This window comes from Populus trichocarpa, chromosome 4 (assembly GCF_000002775.5).
Source record: "Populus trichocarpa isolate Nisqually-1 chromosome 4, P.trichocarpa_v4.1, whole genome shotgun sequence".
Lineage (NCBI taxonomy): Eukaryota > Viridiplantae > Streptophyta > Magnoliopsida > Malpighiales > Salicaceae > Populus > Populus trichocarpa.
Genome location: NC_037288.2, coordinates 23,374,006 through 23,393,711, shown reverse-complemented (window position 1 = coordinate 23,393,711; position 19,706 = coordinate 23,374,006). Strand labels below are relative to the sequence as shown.

Here is a 19,706-nt window from a genome sequence, read left to right as displayed (position 1 = left end):
TGAAAAAAACACAAACAATTACTGCAAAAGGGGTTGCTTTTTCAGACCTCACAAGCTAACAGTAGCTGCCCATTCCTAACAATTACAAGTCACTGAACCAGTAGGAAGACCATCAACACAGAAAAGGAAGAAAAAGCAACAACATTAGTCCCATCACAGCTCACGGCAACCATGAAAAAAACACAAACAATTACTGCAAAAGGGGTTGCTTTTTCAGACCTCACAAGCTAACAGTAGCTGCTCATTCCTAACAATTACAAGTCACTGAACCAGTAGGAAGACCATCAACACAGAAAATGAAGAAAAAGCAACAACATTAGTCCCATCACAGCTCACGGCAACAATGAAAAAAACACAAACAGTTTGCAAAAGATGTTGTTGTTTCAGACCTCACAAGCTAACACTAGACAGCCAAGGCAAAAACAGTATGCAACACGTCAATCTCTAGCTAACCAATTGAAAAAATTACTGCAAATGAAAGATACACAGCAGCATGTATTATGAAACCTCATGGCAGCAAAGAAAGAAGGATCAACAGTAAAGGTAAATTATAAGCAACAATCTGTCATTTTTTATTTGCCTTGGTTCATTTTTATCCCCCCCTCTCCCATTTGGACAATGAATCCTAAAGGGGTAAACAATGCAGCAAATATCATCAAATATTAAATTCGATGCACACATAAATGCTGCCTATTGATTCTTTATTATTATTACTCTCTCCATCTCATACAAAGCATATATCTTGGTTTCTCCTTTCATGCCTAATCTAACAGTTGCTAACAAATTGAAAAAAGTACAGCTAAGGAAAGAAACACAGCAGCATGTATTATTATTCCCAGCAGACCTCACGGCAGCAAATACAAATATATAGTTAACAAATCAGTTAAGGTAAATTACCAACCAATTCCATTAAAATGTCAACCATTGAACATTAACCATTGAACATTGTAATTCATTGATAAAATACAACATTACAACCAACAATTTCTCATACAAGTCTGTTAAATCCCGTAAAGCAGTTTATCTAGAAAAAGTTCATCAATTACCGCAAATACAATGCCTCGAACAAACTTCGGCAAATGGAAACTACTCTTTTAAAAACCGGCATCCCATTACTCTGCAACAATAAAACAAAACATGTATAAATATTGTAAGCACTTGAACATACTTAATTGATTAACAGTTAATATACTTTAGTAATACCTTGTCAGCTAAGCACGTTTACTTCGTTCATACATTCGCTGCAACCATCGCAACTTCTGTTGCATATCGCCCATACTGGACCACATTTCTCTTTTCCTTCTTAGACTAAGATACTCCGTAGCGAAGTCATGAAAATCATCGTCAACTGAAACTCCAGGAATGGAGTGCAGTTCAGCCATGACCTCGGGAATACTACAGCCTTCACGATCCATATTAACAGACGTCGAATCACTCTTAGTTGACATACTCTCAAGTAGATGATTGCACCTTGTCAGCAACTTAACACCAATTCCAGATGTTTTCTTCTTTCTACCTCGCACATCATAATGATCTCGTTCTTTTCTTTTCTCGCCGCTTTTTGTATTGGTGCTGCTAGACATATGTATCCCTCCAACCATTCGAGCCATATCAGTCTGGAAATCTGGAATCACATCTTCCTCCGAATCACCGCTGCCCTCTTCCAAACCATCATCAGCAATGTCGGCATTGCTTGTACCAGGATCAACACCACTGCCAGCAGGTACACCTGATGAAGGAGCCCATGCAAACGCTCCAGTTGCGACAATGTTGGAATACATTCGGTCAAATTTATTCTTTAAAGACGGCTCAATACCGACATGTCTGAATTTTTTGGCTCCTCTAATTTCCTGCATATAAATTAAATAAAGTAATGAAGGATCAAGACTAGTAAAATTTTAGGGCTGGAATTTGAAAATAATAAAATAAATTGTGCCGATGACAAGGAATGTACCTGAATTTTTTGTTTCCACCACTCATCACTAGCTGCAATTGTGCCTAATTCACTATTCCAGCCAACACCGGTTTCAGAAACCAGCTTATTCCATATCCTCCAATCCTTTTTGCATCCATCCCATTTGTTTTTCAATTGTGTTTTAGTAAATGCATGCCCAGTTTGTTCTTTAAATGATGTTATAAGAAATTTCCACCCCGGTTTATCGAAATGAGTATTAGGTCTCATTCCCATATCAATTGCCTTAATGCATATATCACAAAATATATGCAACATTTCCTTTGTCCAAGCAGCCTTATCAGAAGATTCAAGCCCTTCCATGATATCTTTTAAAACATTTAACAAAAGTTTGAAATGAATAAAAATGATATCAATTAAATTGTGGCACATAAATAAATCGTGGACTAATACAATAATAAAGCACTCAATGTTTAGCATTTACAAAAGCTGTGTGTTTGGCAAAAAAAATTAACCGTGCATGTATGTCAATGAGAATGTTCATGTTAATTTGTAATGAAATGTAATTGCAACCCATAAATTTTCAACTGTTCAGAAACTCAGTTTCAGCCATAATATTTGAATGATCATGCAAAACTTCATTGCCAGCATGCTGTTATCTCATCAAAAATAGAGGGAAAAAACAAACAGAACAGAATTTATTTATACATTCAAAGAAACCCAGCTTTCTTTCGCAGCATGCAAACACACAAAACTAAACAAAAAATTTTGATTTATAAATAAAAGTAGTCCTACATGACATGCTAATAGGAACTCATTACGATAATTGTCAATTGACGAACACACGGTAATTGATCATGCAAGTACACAGACATGTAATTTTTCATCTAAAACAAAAGAAAATGAAGATGGAGATAAGGCAGGAACTTACCTCAGTCTAGCTTGTTTGGTGATCAAAAAATTTCTGTTCAAAATAGCTTAAAAAGTTACTGTAAATATAAAGTTCAGTATAACATGGGAATTTTTGCGAAAAAGAGAGGAGTAGAACAACTAATCTGCTAGCTACCGTAAAGGAATCAAGCAAACACACATAAAATTAATTTTTTTCCTGGTTAAGGAATCAGCACAGATGAATTAGCCAGGGATAACTGTTATTTTTTATGTTTCTCATCATGCACAAAACAGAGTCCAAAGCAAGTTTTTAGCCTTCGAACAAGAAGATAGAAAACAAAATCTTGAAAAACAAAAAAAAACTAAAACCATTCAAGCCTCAGACCGTCCTAGTTCATGTATTAACAACAGTTTAGGCAGATCGATAGCCCTGCTTTAAGTGAAAATCAGGGTTTGCATCATTGGCTGGCAGCACAGTAATTAAAAAAAAACAATGAAAGCTGAGACTTGAAGACATAAAAGCAGAAAGATAGAGAGCATCAGATCAGTTTTTTTTCAAGCATATAAATCATAAGAACCCAAGAGTCTGAGCATTCAACAATTAAAAGATTCGTCATTTGCCTCTCCAGATTGAAAAAAATAAATTCAAAGAATTGTTTAAATCAATGCAATAATTAGAAGAGGGGAAGATAGAGGGGGTTTTTGGAGAAGGTTCACGGCGGTTTAGGGCTGGGTTTTTCAGAAAGCCATTAGTGTCCCTTTTATAAAGATTTACAAATCAAAAATTTGTAATCGAGCATGCAGCAACAATGAAATTTTTCATCTAAAAAACTGAAAAAGAAGATGGAGATAAGGGAGGAACTTACCTCAGTCTCTGCGTTTTTGTGCTGCAAACCCCAGCGGTGTTGCAGCTGTGTTCTGCAAATAAAAAACCCATTACAGAAATTAGATTTTGAGAACATAAAAGAAATTACAAGGAACTGATACAAATGAGGATCCCAAGTTTATTTTTTATGGAGATTATTTTCTTAAAAATAATTTATCATAATCATTAAGTTACACAAAATATTTTTTTTAGATAAAATCAAGATATAAAAACAAAGAAAATGACTGAAGAAAAAGTATTAGATAAACTTATTATGCAAAGAGAAGGATTGACTAATAAATATTTTTTAAGAGTGTGGTAACAGTTGTTTTTTAAAGTGTTTTTCGTTTAGAAAAACATCAAAATAATAATATTATTTTTTAGTTTTTAAAATTTATTTTTGATATTATAATATTAAAATGATCTAAAAATACTAAAAATAATTAATTTGAAGTAAAAAATTTAAATTTTAATAAAAAACAAGTTAAAACTTACTCCCAAACGGTATCTAAGTTTTGATAGAAATTGTTTTTAAAAAAAGAATTTACCATAATTTCTAAGTTACATAAATATTTTATTTCAAGATACAAGAGGAGGATCGAAAAAGTGAGGTAAACTTAGTCTATGTGCATCAAATAAATATAATAAAAAATTATTTGAAATATTATATTATCAAGTAAAAAAATATTATATTTTATATTTTGGCCTAATAATCTTTATAATTATGAAAGAAAAAAACATGATCCAATGTAAGTAGTGATGAAAGAGACAAAAGAGAATCCTTGTTTGGAGGGAGCTTTCCATATGTTTCAACTTTCTTTTTCTTCTCATCTCATGTCCAAATTATGCCCAAAGAAAAGGTGAGAGAAGAGAGACAAGAGAGAAGACACGAAAGACTCTCAAAAGATTCAATTCAACTTTCAAGACGTCATTTGGGGCGCCAACTGAGAGAAATCCAAACCCTAGTGAGAGAAAGAGAGAGTTTTCATAGAGAAAAGAGAAGAAAGAGAGAGTCTTGAGGTTATCTCACCACCCCTTCACTGCATCATCATGTGTGTGTACAAGTAATTAGTCAAAGAAAAACTCTTGTCAGATCTACACTCCTCACTCCAACCTTCCAAAAACACACAAAAGTTTAAGAAAAAAGGTGTCTTTTTTCTGCATTTTCACCATTCTTTCATTGCTTGTAAAATGTTCCTCGCTCAAATGATTGATATGGAGGTGCATGATTGAAGAAATGGGAATGCGGGTCTAATTCAAAATTGATTGTTTTTTTGAAATTCTCAAGATTGGTTCTTTTTAATTTGATTGTGAGTGTGTGTTTGGTTGCTCGAATAATTTTGAAAAATAAAATGTCAGAAATGAGATTTTCTGATCCAAGCAGACTTCATTTAAAGAAGGAGCTTACTCAAATCAGGAAGGCAGCTAGAGTTTTGAGAGATCCAGGAACAAGTTCTTCATGGAAGTCACCTCTTAATTCAGCTAGATCTGCAGCGACTATGGCGGCGGCTGCGTCTTCTACTTCTGCTTCCGCTTGGAAGCATTTTGAGACTGAGAATGCAATCCAAAATGGTGGTGGTGGTGGTAGTCATAATAACAATAGCGCCCATTTGGATTCGCATTTCAAGAGTGGGAATAATCATGGGAAAGACAAAAGAGTGTTCCTTTACAATTGGAAGTCTCAGAAATCTTCCAGTGAGAAGAGTGCGTTGGCAAGGAATGATGCTGATGATGACTACGAGTCTTGTTCTATTCAAGGGAGCCTTGATGACAGCCTGAGTGATGCAAGAAATGCTGGGGATTCGAAGAGTGACACTTATTTGGGTGAGACAAGGTCTGCTGCAATGATTTTCAGGTGTAGAGATGCAAATCTCGTGTCACCATCTATGAGAAGAGCTATGGGGATCAAGAAAAAGAGTAAGAAAACTAATGCCCGTTTCGATGTTTTGTCTAGATATCAACAAAAAGAGATGAACTTGAGGAGATTACTCAAGGGCCATCCTTCAATGGGCTTGGGTTTAGGTTTAGGAAGGGATGATGTTGTAGAGCAATCTGATGATACTGAAGAATATAGTAATTCAGAGTACTTAAGAAAGATTTCTGGGGCATCCCCATTGCTGTTAAAACTTAAGCATAAGAATCGGTCACATTCTCCATCTAAATTATTGAGAACTACTCGAAAAGAGGACTCTTCTTATTCTCACAGCACACCTGCACTATCAGCTAGTTCTTATGATAAGTATCGTAAGCGCAATCCGAGCAATGTTGGATCTTGGGATGCCACCACAACCTCAGTGAATGATGGGGATGATGAGGATGATGATCATTTAGATTTACCTGGTCGCCAGGGATGTGGCATTCCTTGCTACTGGTCCAAACGGACGCCAAGATACAGAGGTGTATGTGGGAGTAGTTGTTGCTCACCTTCCCTTTCAGATACTTTAAGGAGAAAAGGAAGTAGCATGTTCTGTGGTAGTCAGCCACTGTATCATAGACGCCGACGTTCATGGTCAATTTCAAATAAGCGCAGAATTGGTTCAAGAACTGGACATGCATTGCTCCCATTGCTTACAAATAGTGGTGATGGCATAGGAGGGTCATCAATAGGAACTGGGCTTAGTGATGATGAGCTTTCTACAAACTATGGGGAACTTGATTTAGAGGCCTTGAGTAGATTGGATGGGAGGAGGTGGTCAAGTTGCAGGAGTCAGGATGGGTTGGAGATTGTGGCTTTAAATGGAGACGGAGAAGAGGAAGGCACGCCTGAAAATATTGGAAGCTTAAGCCAGAAATACAAGCCAGTTTTCTTCAGTGAATTGATTGGGCAAAACATTGTTGTTCAATCACTTACCAATGCTATTTCTAGGGGAAGGATAGCACCGGTTTATCTTTTCCAAGGTCCACGTGGTATTGGTAAAACATCAGCAGCTAGGATTTTTGCCTCTGCCTTAAACTGCACGTCTGCTGAAGAAATAAAACCATGTGGGTACTGTAGGGAATGCAGTGATTCCATTTCTGGGAAGACCAGGGATCTATGGGAAGTTGATGGCACTGACAAGAAGGGAATTGATAAAGTTAGATACCTTCTGAAGAAAATTTCGCATAGGCCCCCATTGGGCTCTTCACATTACAAGGTTTTTCTTATCGATGAGTGTCACTTGTTACCCTCTAAGATGTGGTTAGCATTTCTCAAGTTTCTTGAAGAACCACCACAGCGAGTTGTGTTCATATTTGTAACAACTGATCCTGATAATGTGCCCCGTACTGTACAATCACGATGTCAGAAGTACCTCTTCAACAAAATTAAAGATGGAGATATTGTGGCAAGACTGAGGAAAATTTCTAAAGAAGAGAATCTTGATGTTGAATTAGGTGCTCTGGATTTGATTTCTTTGAATGCAGATGGTTCACTTCGAGATGCTGAAACAATGTTAGACCAGTTGAGTTTGCTGGGGAAGAAGATAACAACGTCTCTTGTAAATGAATTGGTGAGTTCTGTCTACTGATGTGTCCTTTAACATTTTCAGCTTCAATCGGTTCCCTTAGATTATTTTCAAATCTTGTTGGGAGAAGCCTAATTGGTGAATCATTATTAAGTATCATATAACTAGGTGAACAATACTTGTGAATTTCTGTTTAATGTATACCTGAATTGTTTTTGAACTTGAATATGTACTTTTCAACCATTTCAGGTGGGGGTTGTTTCAGATGAGAAATTACTGGAACTTTTGGAACTAGCGATGTCTTCAGACACTGCAGAAACAGTAAAAAGGGCCAGGGATTTGATGGACTCTGGCGTTGATCCAATGGTTTTGATGTCTCAACTGGCTAGCCTCATTATGGACATTATTGCTGGGACATACAATGTTGTTGATGCCAAACATGGTGATTCACTCTTTGGTACACACAACTGTGAGTAGCGGTTCCTTGCTCTTATACTGTGACCTTACAGCTCTCCCTTCTGCAGATAAGAACTATGCATAGACTTATAAACTTTTTTGATTTTTATCTTCAGACAATAGATTGTATTGATCAGCAGCCAAACTGATTTCCTTGTGGTTGCAAAACAACCACAGTCCCCTTTACTGTATGTTCCTTTTCCTTCTTGGGAAAACCTCCCTGAGATAGACAAAAACTAGAGCAAATAGATGCTCAGGGCAGAATCAGTTAATTGCTTTTCAGATTAGGTTTAGCTCAACTTTAAAATGGTAATACTTGATTGTACCTGCTTTAATGGCCTTTTTTCTATGTTCCTAGTTCATTTATTTGGACGCTAGCCTCTAGATTCATCTTGTCTGACCTTGATGCTTAATTTTACAATTTATTATATAGTATGAAGATCATATATATTTACAAACATGTGTGTATTGGAATTCCAATTTTTCCTCAGAATGTTGTTAATCATTATGGATACTTCATTTGGTTTTTTAGTGACTGAAGCAGAACTGGAGAGACTAAAGCATGCTTTGAGGCTTCTTTCAGAGGCTGAGAAACAGCTAAGGATCTCAAGTGACCGCTCAACATGGTTCACAGCAACTCTTCTACAGCTTGGTTCTACACCTTCAATGGATCTCACTCAGTCAAGCAGCAGTAGGAGGCAGAGCTCCAGGACAACAGAGGAAGATCCTTCAAGTGCTTCAAAGGAATCCAAGGTTTACAAGACAAAGTCCAATGCTCAATATTTGACTCAGAGATCAAGTTCACCTCCATCCCTATACAGGGAAATAAATGGATGTTCCAGCCAACAAGGGGAATTTGGTTTTAATGCCAAGGCCCCTCGTAGTCGATTGGTGAATAGCCGTACTTCATCTACTTCATTGGATGATGAAATAACTGGAAATATGATATTTAGATACAAAAACTCAGAGAAGTTGGATGATATATGGGAGAAATGTATTGAAAAGTGTCACTCACAGACATTGAGGCAGCTGCTGCATGCTCACGGAAAGCTTCTATCTATATCTGAAGTGGATGGTAAGTCCAACACTTTTCTATTTCATTTCCAATATCATTTTCTGGTAGAACTGTAACTGAAAATCATGATAAAAGAAAGAACTACAACTTAAATACAAAAATTGTTTCCCTTGTTGATTTTACGTTCTGTTTGATCTAGTTGCATATAGATCTATATCTGATCAACCATACATCACTCCCAATGCGCTTCTAGTGATTCTTGAGGACTTGATATGTGGGATAGAGATTCTAGATCTGTTGCCTATATGATCAAAATTAGTTATTTTTCTTTTGCCGGATGGCTGATCTGGTGAATGATGCTTCTTAGGCAAGTTGTGTGCTATACAGTGAGGTAATGTGCTCAATTTGCAAAAACAAAGATATTTTTCTCCTCTGCTTGCTCTTAAGTTCTTCTATGAACCATAAGAGCATCTCAAATTCGCATGATTCTGGCAATCCTAATGAAAATGGTTGTTAAATCTAGATTTGAATCGTGAATTGGAAACCCATATTTGTGGTTGTGAATTGCAAGGTTCAGTAACAAATGAAAATAACATTATAAAAGCTATATAACAAGAAATATATTTCTGAAACAAAAGAGAAATGATAATTTACTTAACAAAATGTGCGCCAATTCATTTTCTTTAGTAGTTTTAAGTCACTTAATATCCCAAAGTCGCAAAATTCAACATATTTTTCATTGCTACCTGATCCTTCTAATGACTCAATAACTTGTAAATTATATAAAAGCTATCTTCAAACTAGTTAAACTACTTGATCTCCTAGTTTTAATAAAAAGTATTAATCTTCCCTGATATTGATATCACCATTGCCATTCTTGATGTCTTTGGCACTCATGCTTTCATTCACCCTTTTCGTTCTTTGTGAAATTTACTTCATAATTTTTTGTAAATGGAATCACAGAAGAATGATCGCATCAATTCCTAATCTACCTTTATTTCATTATTGCCTTCTCTGTTTCTGAGTAGCTCCCTGGTTACAACCGTCCTTGTGAGTATTCAATATATGTTGGCAGCAAAGTTTTTTGTGTTCTTGAATTACAAGATATCAGAAAAGATTTATCTATAGCTGCCTACCACTCCACAATTCCTGCTTCATAACCTGCTTGTTTGGATGGATTGGGTTGTTCTTCACTCATTTTGCTTATAATTTTCTTCCTTGTTATGCAAAATTGATATGATGCGACCAATGTTTATACCAGATTTTGAGTGGCAAGTGTTAAGTACCAGTTAAATAAAAACACAATGGATGAAGTGAAAAAGTTACTTAAGCTGTGCATGAGACAAAAGTTATTTAAATTGGCAGAATGGAATATTTTCTGCAATTGGGTGGATTGTTTTGATGTTTAAATTCCAATTCATCCTCGATAAATGAGTGATCTGTCTCTCTGCATGGATGTACATGTGGATGAATGTCTCTCTCTCTCTCTCTCTCTCTGCGCCTTCATATCTTATGTTTGATATGCTTCTGCTTGCAGGAGCCCTTGCTGTTTATGTTGCATTTGAGGACCAAGATATTAAAGCCAGAGCTGAAAGGTTTTTGAGCAGTATCACAAATTCAATTGAAATAGTCCTTAGACGCAATGTAGAGGTTAGAATTATTCTTATCACAGATGGTCTGGATTCTGTGATTTATGCGAATCAATCTGAGTTACAAGAAGGTCATAGGCAAGCAGACACTACGTTGGCAATTGAGCTGGGAAAGAAGGCTAATTGCTCTGATGCAGTAGCTGGTTATTCCAATTTGGACTTGCAAGAAGAGTTCCCAAAACTATCCAAAGGAAGCTTTAATGATGCCAACGCTGAAAACAATGGAGAAGGGAAGCGGGAAATGCCAATGCAGAGAATAGAATCCATTATCCGTGAACAGAGGTTAGAAACTGCCTGGTTACAGGCGGCAGAGAAGGGCACTCCAGGATCATTGAGTTGTTTGAAACCCGAGAAGAATCAGGTGTTGCCTCAAGACGACACCTATCAACAAAGTCAAATAGATTCCATAGGTTCAGTGGCACCGTCCTCCCAGACATGGGGAGATGAATTAAATCATGAACTCAAAGTATTGAAGATGCAGAATCGGAGGGTTCACCATAAGGACCAGATTGGTCATATGGTGGACCATTATCCAATATCACCAAGCTTATTACATGGAAGCAGCTATGTGGTCAATGGAAGCAAAGAAAGCCTGTGAGTCTTTTTCAGATCTCCTTTTGGTTTTCCATGACTTTAGATTGTTTTTACTAATTCTTTACGATCCTTTATCCTCAAAACCATATTTGCATGCATCTTTTAAAATTTTGTTAGGCAGTTAACCTATTTGCATTTATTTAGTTAAGCAGTTCTTGTTCTTTGTAGAGTTTTAACTGCATTTCAAAATCTAATCTGAGGAATATGCTAGTTGATATTTTTTTCATGGATAAAACTCACAATATTCATAGGCTCTGTATCAAAATAAAGTAAAATTTGAGGATAAAAGAAATTAGCAATATATATAGAATGGTGCTGCTCATCATAGATTACTTTTCAATGCTTGTCTTCCCTCAGAGTGTCATTATGCTTTAGACGTTCATGAATTCTTACATTCTTGAATGGGGTTTTTCTTATCCCATATCTCCCTACCAGTACTCTTCGTTGCCATATCATTAATTAAAAAAGTTATGAGGTATTTTTGCTCCATGTTTGGGTCAGTTTTGAATTGAAACTTCTATGGAAATAAGACATGAATTGTCAGGTTAATTGTGGTCGTAGTTCCCCTCCATTGGACCATCATTTTTTACTTGGCTAATTTGTTCATCGTATCCTTGACTGAATCATTTTAGCATATGATCTGCTTTTCGTGCTTAGTTTAGGTATTTTAATCAGTGTTTCATTAGTTATTTACCGAAAGGAAGAAGATATCTAATGATGATGCTTGGATAACATAATGCATCGTTTTGTCTAAAAATAAAGTAAGATGAGTTGATGGGGAGTCAAGAAACGTGTAGTTTAAAAGATCATTGAGAGTTGTGGAATAGGAGTTGGAAAGATACATCTTTTTGCTGGAGACAAGAAGTTTGAATCAATGGAGAGATTTTAGAGATTATTTTAAGATTACTATAACTTATAAAAGTTTGAACTTGTAAACGAGATTCATCTTAACCTACCCTAACTGGTTCAAATGGAGGCTTAGTGGGGGGTGTTTGTAGTGGTAATTAAATATTTTGTGAATTGCATTCTTTTCAAGTGACCAAAATGATCATTTTAAGACTTTCTTAAAGACAGCAGTGAGACAGTAGGTTTGTATCTCTATTGGACAAGTGATATTGCTGTTTGTCTTTCTTCCTCCATCATCAGTATGTTTATATGGTTTTCGATGGTCATCTTTTTTGCCCGAATTGTGGAATACAGTGTCATAGAGAAGGAAGTGGGAGTGAATCAAGCTAAGCTCTATCTTGTGATGCATCAAAATTAATGTGTTGCATAACTCTCAAACTCTTACCTTTTTCTTTAGGGGATACGAGTCAAGTTCGGCTGGTGGAGGTTGCAGTGGGCTTTTATGTTGGAACACCAGCAGATCTCATAGAGCAAAGGTACACCGATTTCAACCTGCTTTTTTATTTTATTTTTATGACAGCATAGCAGTCAAGTATTGTAGACATGCCCAATTGATCTACCACTTATTACCATTATCCTTTTGTTTAGTAAAAGGGTGCTTGCCCCTCATTGATCATGCCTTATTTCTGCACTTAAACAGGTGAAAGAGACTCCAGTTCAACCTCGAGGCAGAAGTGGGCGATTTTCATTGTTTGGTGAGTGTGCAAAGCAAAAGAAACCGGATAGCAGAATTACAAGATAACTGAGACATTTCAAATACAATCCCTGCTAGTAAAAGATGGTCTTTGGAACTTCACATTTTTCTGTATTTATTCATTCCGGGTCCAAGTCATTCTTGCGAATGCAACCACAGAAAATATCTAATGTAAAGGTTTTGCTCTTGACGTGGGGCATATGTTTAGCTCCATCTATTTTTCATTGCCCAACGGTGAATAAAGAAACTTGGGATGTTCTTCATGGTTTCTTGTTATTTGATGCAAATTATATTTCCCCTCCACTTTTCTTCTCGTTGTTTTAGTTGTCATGCAGTTATCCAAACTCACCATAGTGTGATTGATAGAAGGGTTTCATTTTCCCAGTAAGTGTTCAGGGCACAAAAGAGGAGAGGTAACACCCTTCAACAGCTACAGCAACCTGGCAACATTTCGTGCAACTCAGGCGACTGCTACCGTTGAAATCCTGGGAAGTCTTAAAGAGTTACTGATGAGTTTTACATGGTTGTGAATTGTGATCGACACCACGCATGTCCATGTTATACAAAATAGAAATCAACTATACTCGAAATAAAAGAGTCTAGAAAATTGGCTCACTGCAGCTCATGATACTGATTATTTGTGTTAAAAATGAGCCTAACTAAACACCATCTTTTGCTGGGTAAACCATGGTTTTATTAAGCCAAAATTTCTCAGATTGCCTCCACCAAAATTCAGGTGAAGCTGAAATTTGAAATTGAAATTTAAGTATATTATTTAGTCCTACGAGAAAAATACGAAAGGAAAACAAAGTTTACTCCGATAACTCAAGAGCTCGTGCTTAAAATTCTCTCTGCAAGCAACAAATCATCAGGGGTTGTGACCTGCAAGTCAAGGGGTTTTAGTGTGGGTTTGTAATTGAAACAAAACTACTCTTGTTCTGTAAGCATAAAAGAAAATTGACTAAAGTGCAGAGAAGAAACATATTTACAGTCTTTCATGCTAAGGTTCACAGAGTATATATTTTCAATACCTTGATGTTTGTGTATGATCCTTCAGTGATGTATACTGGATGCTTAAGGTGCTCAACAATAGATACATCATCGGTGACTTCAAGACCCTCTCTGCACAATTACTAATGTCAGAATCCAACTCCTATGTGGAATCGGTAGAGAAAATTGATAATCTTGAATAAAGATGGTTCTCAAGGGTAACATTTTCCACACAGAAGAATGCCTATTGCAAGCAGCACGAGTAAAGAGATTTGGAGCTTAATAAGCCTTGTGCAACTAGGGTCCAATGAAAACAAAAGCAATGAAGTGAGTGTGAATGAGAAGCCAGAAAAGCCTCGTCTCCAAGGAATCATGGTATAGCAAGTCCTATTCTTACAGAGCAGCTCTGGGGAAGAGGAAAGCTTCAGTTGGTCTTTTTCAGACGATTTCTTCCTCTAGAGAGAGACAAGAAAGTGGTTCAATTTCATTATACAGAATGCACACTCACTATTAATAGGAAACTTTCTTACTAGGTATTGGTCACCAAACCAGCATTAGGGTGAATTACATGGACCAAAATTTTCAATAATTACACCGGTCCTCTCTCTTGTTTCTGAAATTTCAGCAATAGAAAGACCTCAAATTTTCAGCATCCACAGAATTTATTGATGAGAAAATGACACAGCCAAGTTTAGTCAGTATAGCTTATCTTAATATTAATGGAAGGCCGATTCAAATTTCAGGAGGACCAATATACTCTCCAAAGCCATCCCCATTATAAATTCCTTGGAGAACCAGATCCCACTTGACTGGGCCCTCTGGCTATTAGCTATGAACAAAAACACAGAAACCACTTCTTGGAAATATGTTTCAACTAATCAACAGCTAACAAGTTTTTATTTGCCCCTCACAAAAACTCAAGCAGTCAGGTTTATAAAACCTCAAAACATGAACCATCATTAAAGGAAATTTTCCTTTCTGACCACACTATGTTGACAAAAATAACATTGGTGTCCAACTCAGATGCCTATCTGTTGTTGTCAGATAATAGGGTATGTAAAAGTTCATTCAAGTTCTGCTGATAGATCCTGGATCATAGAGGCAGCTTGATGTGAAATACTATTCCAAATTCGTTTATAGAGGCAGCTTGATGTGAAATACTATTCCAAATTCGTTTATGCAATATCAACATATTGAAGGATAAAAGAGCTCCAGGGTAGCATTTACTAGAGAAATCTATAGCAACTAATAATGCTTACCTATTCACCAGCTCAAAGCCTTTCTTAAGCAACTCGGGTTTCATCACCTGTACAATAAGATTTATATGCAGTTAGATAAATTAGCATTCAAGTACTATTTTTGAGGAAGTGAAAAAAAAAAAATTGATGATAGGTTATAAATCCTTTAAGCATTGAACCTGGGGGGTCTGCATTTCCCAAAGTGTTTTGCGGTCAAGAGTTCTCACTACGAAAGATTCACCATCTGCCTGCATAGAAATTAGTTAACAGATTATAAATTCTGTTAGATGTTAGGATTTATAATGCATGGATATCTAATTAATGGCATTTTAGTCAAGAGATCAAAGAAGCCAAGGAAAGTTATAAAAGCTATTATGAGGCAGTAAGGATAATAAGGCAACAATATTAAGTAATGAATTCTTTTCAAATAACCTCTTTTCCAGAGCAATGAAAAGAATTTACACAAATAACAGAGTCGATATATGCATGATCTTCTATTTAATCACTTTCACAAAGAAGTATGCTTGGACAGAATGAAAAATATTGAAGAAAATAAAACAAATAAATTCCTGTTTAGCTGTTCTTAGAAAGCTACATGAATGGCAGGAACAAAAAGCTCAAATGTCTCAGTATTTATTGAAGTCATCAAATAAGAATGTGCCCCAAACCAGTCATGCAAGAGTGAAAAAAAGAAAAGAAAAACCAGACAACAACTATTTACGACCAATCAGCATAATTTCACATGATGCCTATAATATTCTTAGCTATTCTCAACCATTTCACATCTCAAATATTTTTGTTCCTGTGCACACACACAGCATAAAAAAAAGGTTCAATGCACACACAAGTAACTTCCAAAGAATATTATGTACCTCCTTGATTGTAGCTTTAACAGGAACACCAAGTACAGCAGCTCCATTTATCCAACCATCTTTAAGGACCTAGGCACAAGCAATTACCGTTTACTTGGATAGTCATTATCTAGAATGAAGTAAAAAGTAGTAAAATCCACAGTTGATGCATTCACATGAGGAAGTATTTCGATCCAACCTTTTCCACATCTTCTGACAATACCAGAGGCCTTGCCGAGTCATGGATGCAGACAAGCTCGGAATTCAAATCAACTTCCTGTGTAGAAAGTGGTATGCTATGTTTAAAGATCAGACATTTCCAAACACTAACATGAATTATTGACTGATTGCAATCACAAATTTTACAGTGAGACACACCAAAGACAAGTAAATTGCTCTCATGCAGTGAAGCAACTACAAGGAAACTCACAAGTAGCTTAGATATGAAATGCATCATAATGAAGAAGGCTATCCTAAAAAAGACATGTTAAGGTATGTTAGAAGGGGAATCTTATTATGTTTTAAATGAACTATGAGATATGTTTTGCCAGGGTACTAGCAACACCACCCTCACCCTCTTCTAGAGAGATTAGCAGCTCTTGTAGAGCTTCCCCGTCTCTACTAGTTGTTTGTATTAGATGTTAGCACCCATGCTCTTTTGATCAGAATTATTTATGCATATTTCTGAAAGCACACCAAAAAACCCAAGAAAGTATTCAATATGCTTTAAAAACCATCCCGTAACAGTACACAACTGATAAAAAAATCAAGCATGGTATCGAAAAGACATGAACTTCTCAACCAAAACAGATTGAGGCAGCACCTGAAGCCCACTGTATACAGAATCTTGTCTCTCCTTTCCTGGCAGTGCAAATTTAAGGTCTACATTGATCTGTTCTTGAGAATCTGAGAAAACAATAAAAAACTAGTTTGAATCTCCTAATTTAAAAAAGTTTATCAACAACCCCATCAGAATCCATTTCCTGCAAAGGTAGGAAGACAGAGAGAGAGAGAGATCTGGAACCTTCAAAAATGTCCTTGTAGGATGGATCACAAACTACAATAATTTCTTTCACTTCATCCATTTCTGAGAAAGTGTACAAACTGCCAAAATATCATGCAGTCATTTTCAGTAGGCATATGTTGCTTACATGCCAAACCTAGACTTGGTGAGCTGAGCTATGAGACCTTTTAATCAAAAATAACAGAAATAAACCCGGTCAAATTCAGGATACTCAAACTAAATAACCATTCATGATAATTTCAAATGACCATAGGGTGATTTGCAATTGCATGATATGTTACAGTCTGTCTCGAATGTGTTGGGGAAGCAAACAAACCGTACCATTGCCTTCAATTATTTCCACACAGATGCGACCTTTGAATTTATACATCCAAACCTTTTAATTATAACATGCTAATATTTCTCGTTGTCACAAAACATAAGATACTAAGCTTCCAAGATTCTGGCAGCATGATTAAAAGCTTCTACAGTGGTAAGGGGAGAAAAAAAATAGTTGAAAAAAGTTGTTGTCATTTACCTATACAAAGCAATAGGTTGGCCAAGAAGTGGTAGATACTGCTTCGGCATGTTTGCCTAATTTCAAAAAGATAATAAAACCATCATCTGGAAGATAAAATAAACTATAGACAATGAACGAAATTAAAAGCAACTTGTAGATGTCAGAGAAAGAACTTATGAACTTAAATATGTAATAGCAGATACCCGAAAAAAAACACAAATGCAAACCTAAAATCAAACAAAACAATAGTGGCATAGTTAACTCAGAAACCCATGCATTCCAAAACCTGAAAACCAATCGGTCAGAAAAATCCCATCAAGAATTTCCAAGGTAGGTTTATGACTATCATTGTTGGAATTAGAGAATTCAATACAAAGCAGAGCAGAACGGGTTATTATGCAAGGTCATGCAAACAATTATGTACCCTGAAGTGTGTTTGGTCTCATTTATGTTTTAAATGTTAAGAAACTATCAAACTCAAGTGTATTTACACTTTATATCTCTTTTTTTCTTTATCCTCTTTTTTAATCAATATGCAAATTAATTATATGTTCAGTATCTCCTTGATTTCCACATAATGCATTATTATTGTTACCGTTTAAAGAAATGTTAATTGCTATATGGAAAAGTAACACAGTGATGACAGTAACACAGAAAGCCAGTTATGATGATTAGCCACATGAATCATAGAGCACTGGACATAGTGACTTGGATTGAGAGTAATGCAAAGCCAAGAGGCAGACCAATCAGAAACATCCAGCAGGTATGATGCATTTGGGGTATAACACACTAGGAAGGTTTGAGAATTGTTCAGTGTAGACATTAATTTATATCATGTTACTGAGCTAGGCGATAGATGTAAGACAGTATTGGCCTCCATACACATAATGGGAATTAACACCATCACCCACAGCTTAATGGATATGCTTAAATGGAGCTAGTAATTAACAACCCTCTTTCCTAATCAGATTGAACTGAACCGATCCATTACATACATGAAAGAAAAGGAAGGCTACTCGCAATCTCATAAGCAATCCAAGTAATTGGAAACTCCAACAACTGGGCTAAGATTACACCTAACAATTGCATTGTGGCGTATATCAAGCAAGAGAACAGAATAATTGCATGCTGGGATTAGGAGCGACGATGCCAGGCACATTCCATAACACAGGCAAAGAAAATGGTTAACAGCTTAAACCAATAAAAGACATGCCATAATTTGGAAACAAGAACGAATCAAAGGCAAATATAATAATAACAAAGAACATACACCCATTCTTTTTCCCTGCCCTCCAGCCAACAGAATAACAGAAACACTCTTCTCTTTAACAACTCCAGATATCTGAGACAAACAGACAACAACATAGAATATTAACAATTATTACCCTTTAGCATACATTAAGAAAGAGACCCAAGTGTCTGAAGACTATTTACATCATCAACTTGAGCAGAGCTCTTGGTAGTAAAAGGGAGGATTTTGGGCTTCTGGGTCAGCTTGAATTTATGTCCTGAAACCAAACTCCATCAAAACAAAATCAAGAGCATTAATTTATAAGCAAGAAAGAAGAAAGAAGGAAACTTTGGCTTGCCTGGAGATTGAAGGAGGAGATTGGAGTTGAAGTGAAGAGACGGGGAAGGAAGTGAGTGATTGCTAGTGGATATAAAGGATAGATTTTTAAGAGATTTGTAAGGAAAAGAGAGAGTAGTGAGGTTCATCTGAGAAAGAAGAAGATGGGGACTCATTTCTCTCCTTCCCTCTGGGTCTCTTTGGCCTGTTTGTTTGGTCAGGTGAAAATTTAACAACGAAAGAAATCACTTGTCTTCAACTGTGTTTTTTACTGACTACTGATTCTTTGGATGGAAACTACAAGGTTTTTAGCATATTCTGCTTCGTCGCCTTGTCAGTTGTCAACCTCAGTCCACGAGCATGTTTGGATATGTAATTAGCATATTCTATTCATTAAAATTATTTTTTAAAATATTTTTATTTAAATATATATTAAAATAATATATTTTTTTATTTTTTTAAATTATTTTATATACTAGCACATCAAAATAATCTAAAAATACTAAAAAAATATTAATTTAAAATAAAAAATAATTTTTTTAAAAAACACTTTTAAAATATAAAAACAAACAGACCGTACGCATATTAAAAAATAAATATACAAGTAGATAGGTTCAAGGTATGTTATGTTGTGTGGGAATATTCTTATTTTTGTTTTTAATATTTTTTAAAAATATTTTAATTTAAAAAATAATTAAATTAATTTTTTTAATATTTAATTTTTAATATATTTAATGTTAAAAATAAAAAGGAATCTAAAAAATCAATGATCACCTAGAAATTAGTCAGCAATTGAGATAATGAAAAAAAAAAGAAAAAAAGGTGTTATTAGGGTAATTTATTCACTTCCCTTGCTATGGCATCATGTACTAATCGCAAAACAATAGAAAAGGTTAATAAAAGAAAGAAAAGAACACTTGCAAGTTTCCCATTATCAATAGTTTCTTGAAGCATTATCTTGAAAAAATGTCGCTCTTGCAGGTTACATACTGTATAGGAAAAAAAATTCCTTTCTTACTTGGAGCCTCATGGACAAAACAAGCCAAGGTTAAGCGAGAGTGAATACAACCAAGCAAACTTTATCTGTGGCATCCATGAATCACAAGAGCTTC

General features: G+C 35.7%; 3 protein-coding genes and 2 non-coding genes across 5 annotated transcripts; 1 reads left to right on the top strand and 4 right to left on the bottom strand.

Moving 5' to 3' along the window:
- Positions 1–310: 310 nt before the first annotated feature.
- LOC127905187 (uncharacterized) lies at positions 311–2,340 on the bottom strand. Its single transcript, XM_052452034.1, has 3 exons — positions 1,955–2,340; positions 1,204–1,850; positions 311–1,117 (listed from the first exon to the last, which is right to left on the bottom strand). The coding sequence occupies exons 1-2, from the start codon at positions 2,273–2,275 to the stop codon at positions 1,212–1,214; spliced, it is 960 nt and encodes a 319-aa protein (XP_052307994.1). The 5' UTR covers positions 2,276–2,340; the 3' UTR covers positions 311–1,117; positions 1,204–1,211.
- An 839-nt stretch (positions 2,341–3,179) lies between these two features.
- Positions 3,180–3,269, bottom strand: LOC127905281 (small nucleolar RNA snoR20a). Its single transcript, XR_008059130.1, has one exon. It is a non-coding gene; the product is annotated as a small nucleolar RNA snoR20a (small nucleolar RNA).
- Positions 3,270–3,339: 70 nt separating this feature from the next.
- Positions 3,340–3,414, bottom strand: LOC127905280 (small nucleolar RNA snoR64a). The gene has a single exon (XR_008059129.1). It is a non-coding gene; the product is annotated as a small nucleolar RNA snoR64a (small nucleolar RNA).
- A 1,020-nt stretch (positions 3,415–4,434) lies between these two features.
- LOC18098381 (protein STICHEL) lies at positions 4,435–12,728 on the top strand. The gene is made up of 6 exons (XM_024599133.2): positions 4,435–7,156; positions 7,361–7,580; positions 8,100–8,642; positions 10,120–10,825; positions 12,129–12,207; positions 12,372–12,728. Exons 1-6 carry the CDS (start codon positions 5,021–5,023, stop codon positions 12,471–12,473), a joined length of 3,786 nt encoding a protein of 1,261 aa, XP_024454901.2. The 5' UTR covers positions 4,435–5,020; the 3' UTR covers positions 12,474–12,728.
- A 368-nt stretch (positions 12,729–13,096) lies between these two features.
- Positions 13,097–18,892, bottom strand: LOC18098380 (2-C-methyl-D-erythritol 4-phosphate cytidylyltransferase, chloroplastic). Its single transcript, XM_006385039.3, has 12 exons — positions 18,617–18,892; positions 18,462–18,535; positions 18,298–18,369; positions 17,046–17,101; positions 16,529–16,608; positions 16,328–16,410; positions 15,704–15,781; positions 15,526–15,594; positions 14,833–14,901; positions 14,675–14,721; positions 13,457–13,547; positions 13,097–13,307 (listed from the first exon to the last, which is right to left on the bottom strand). Exons 1-12 carry the CDS (start codon positions 18,768–18,770, stop codon positions 13,251–13,253), a joined length of 930 nt encoding a protein of 309 aa, XP_006385101.1. The 5' UTR covers positions 18,771–18,892; the 3' UTR covers positions 13,097–13,250.
- Between the last annotated feature and the right edge of the window lie 814 nt (positions 18,893–19,706).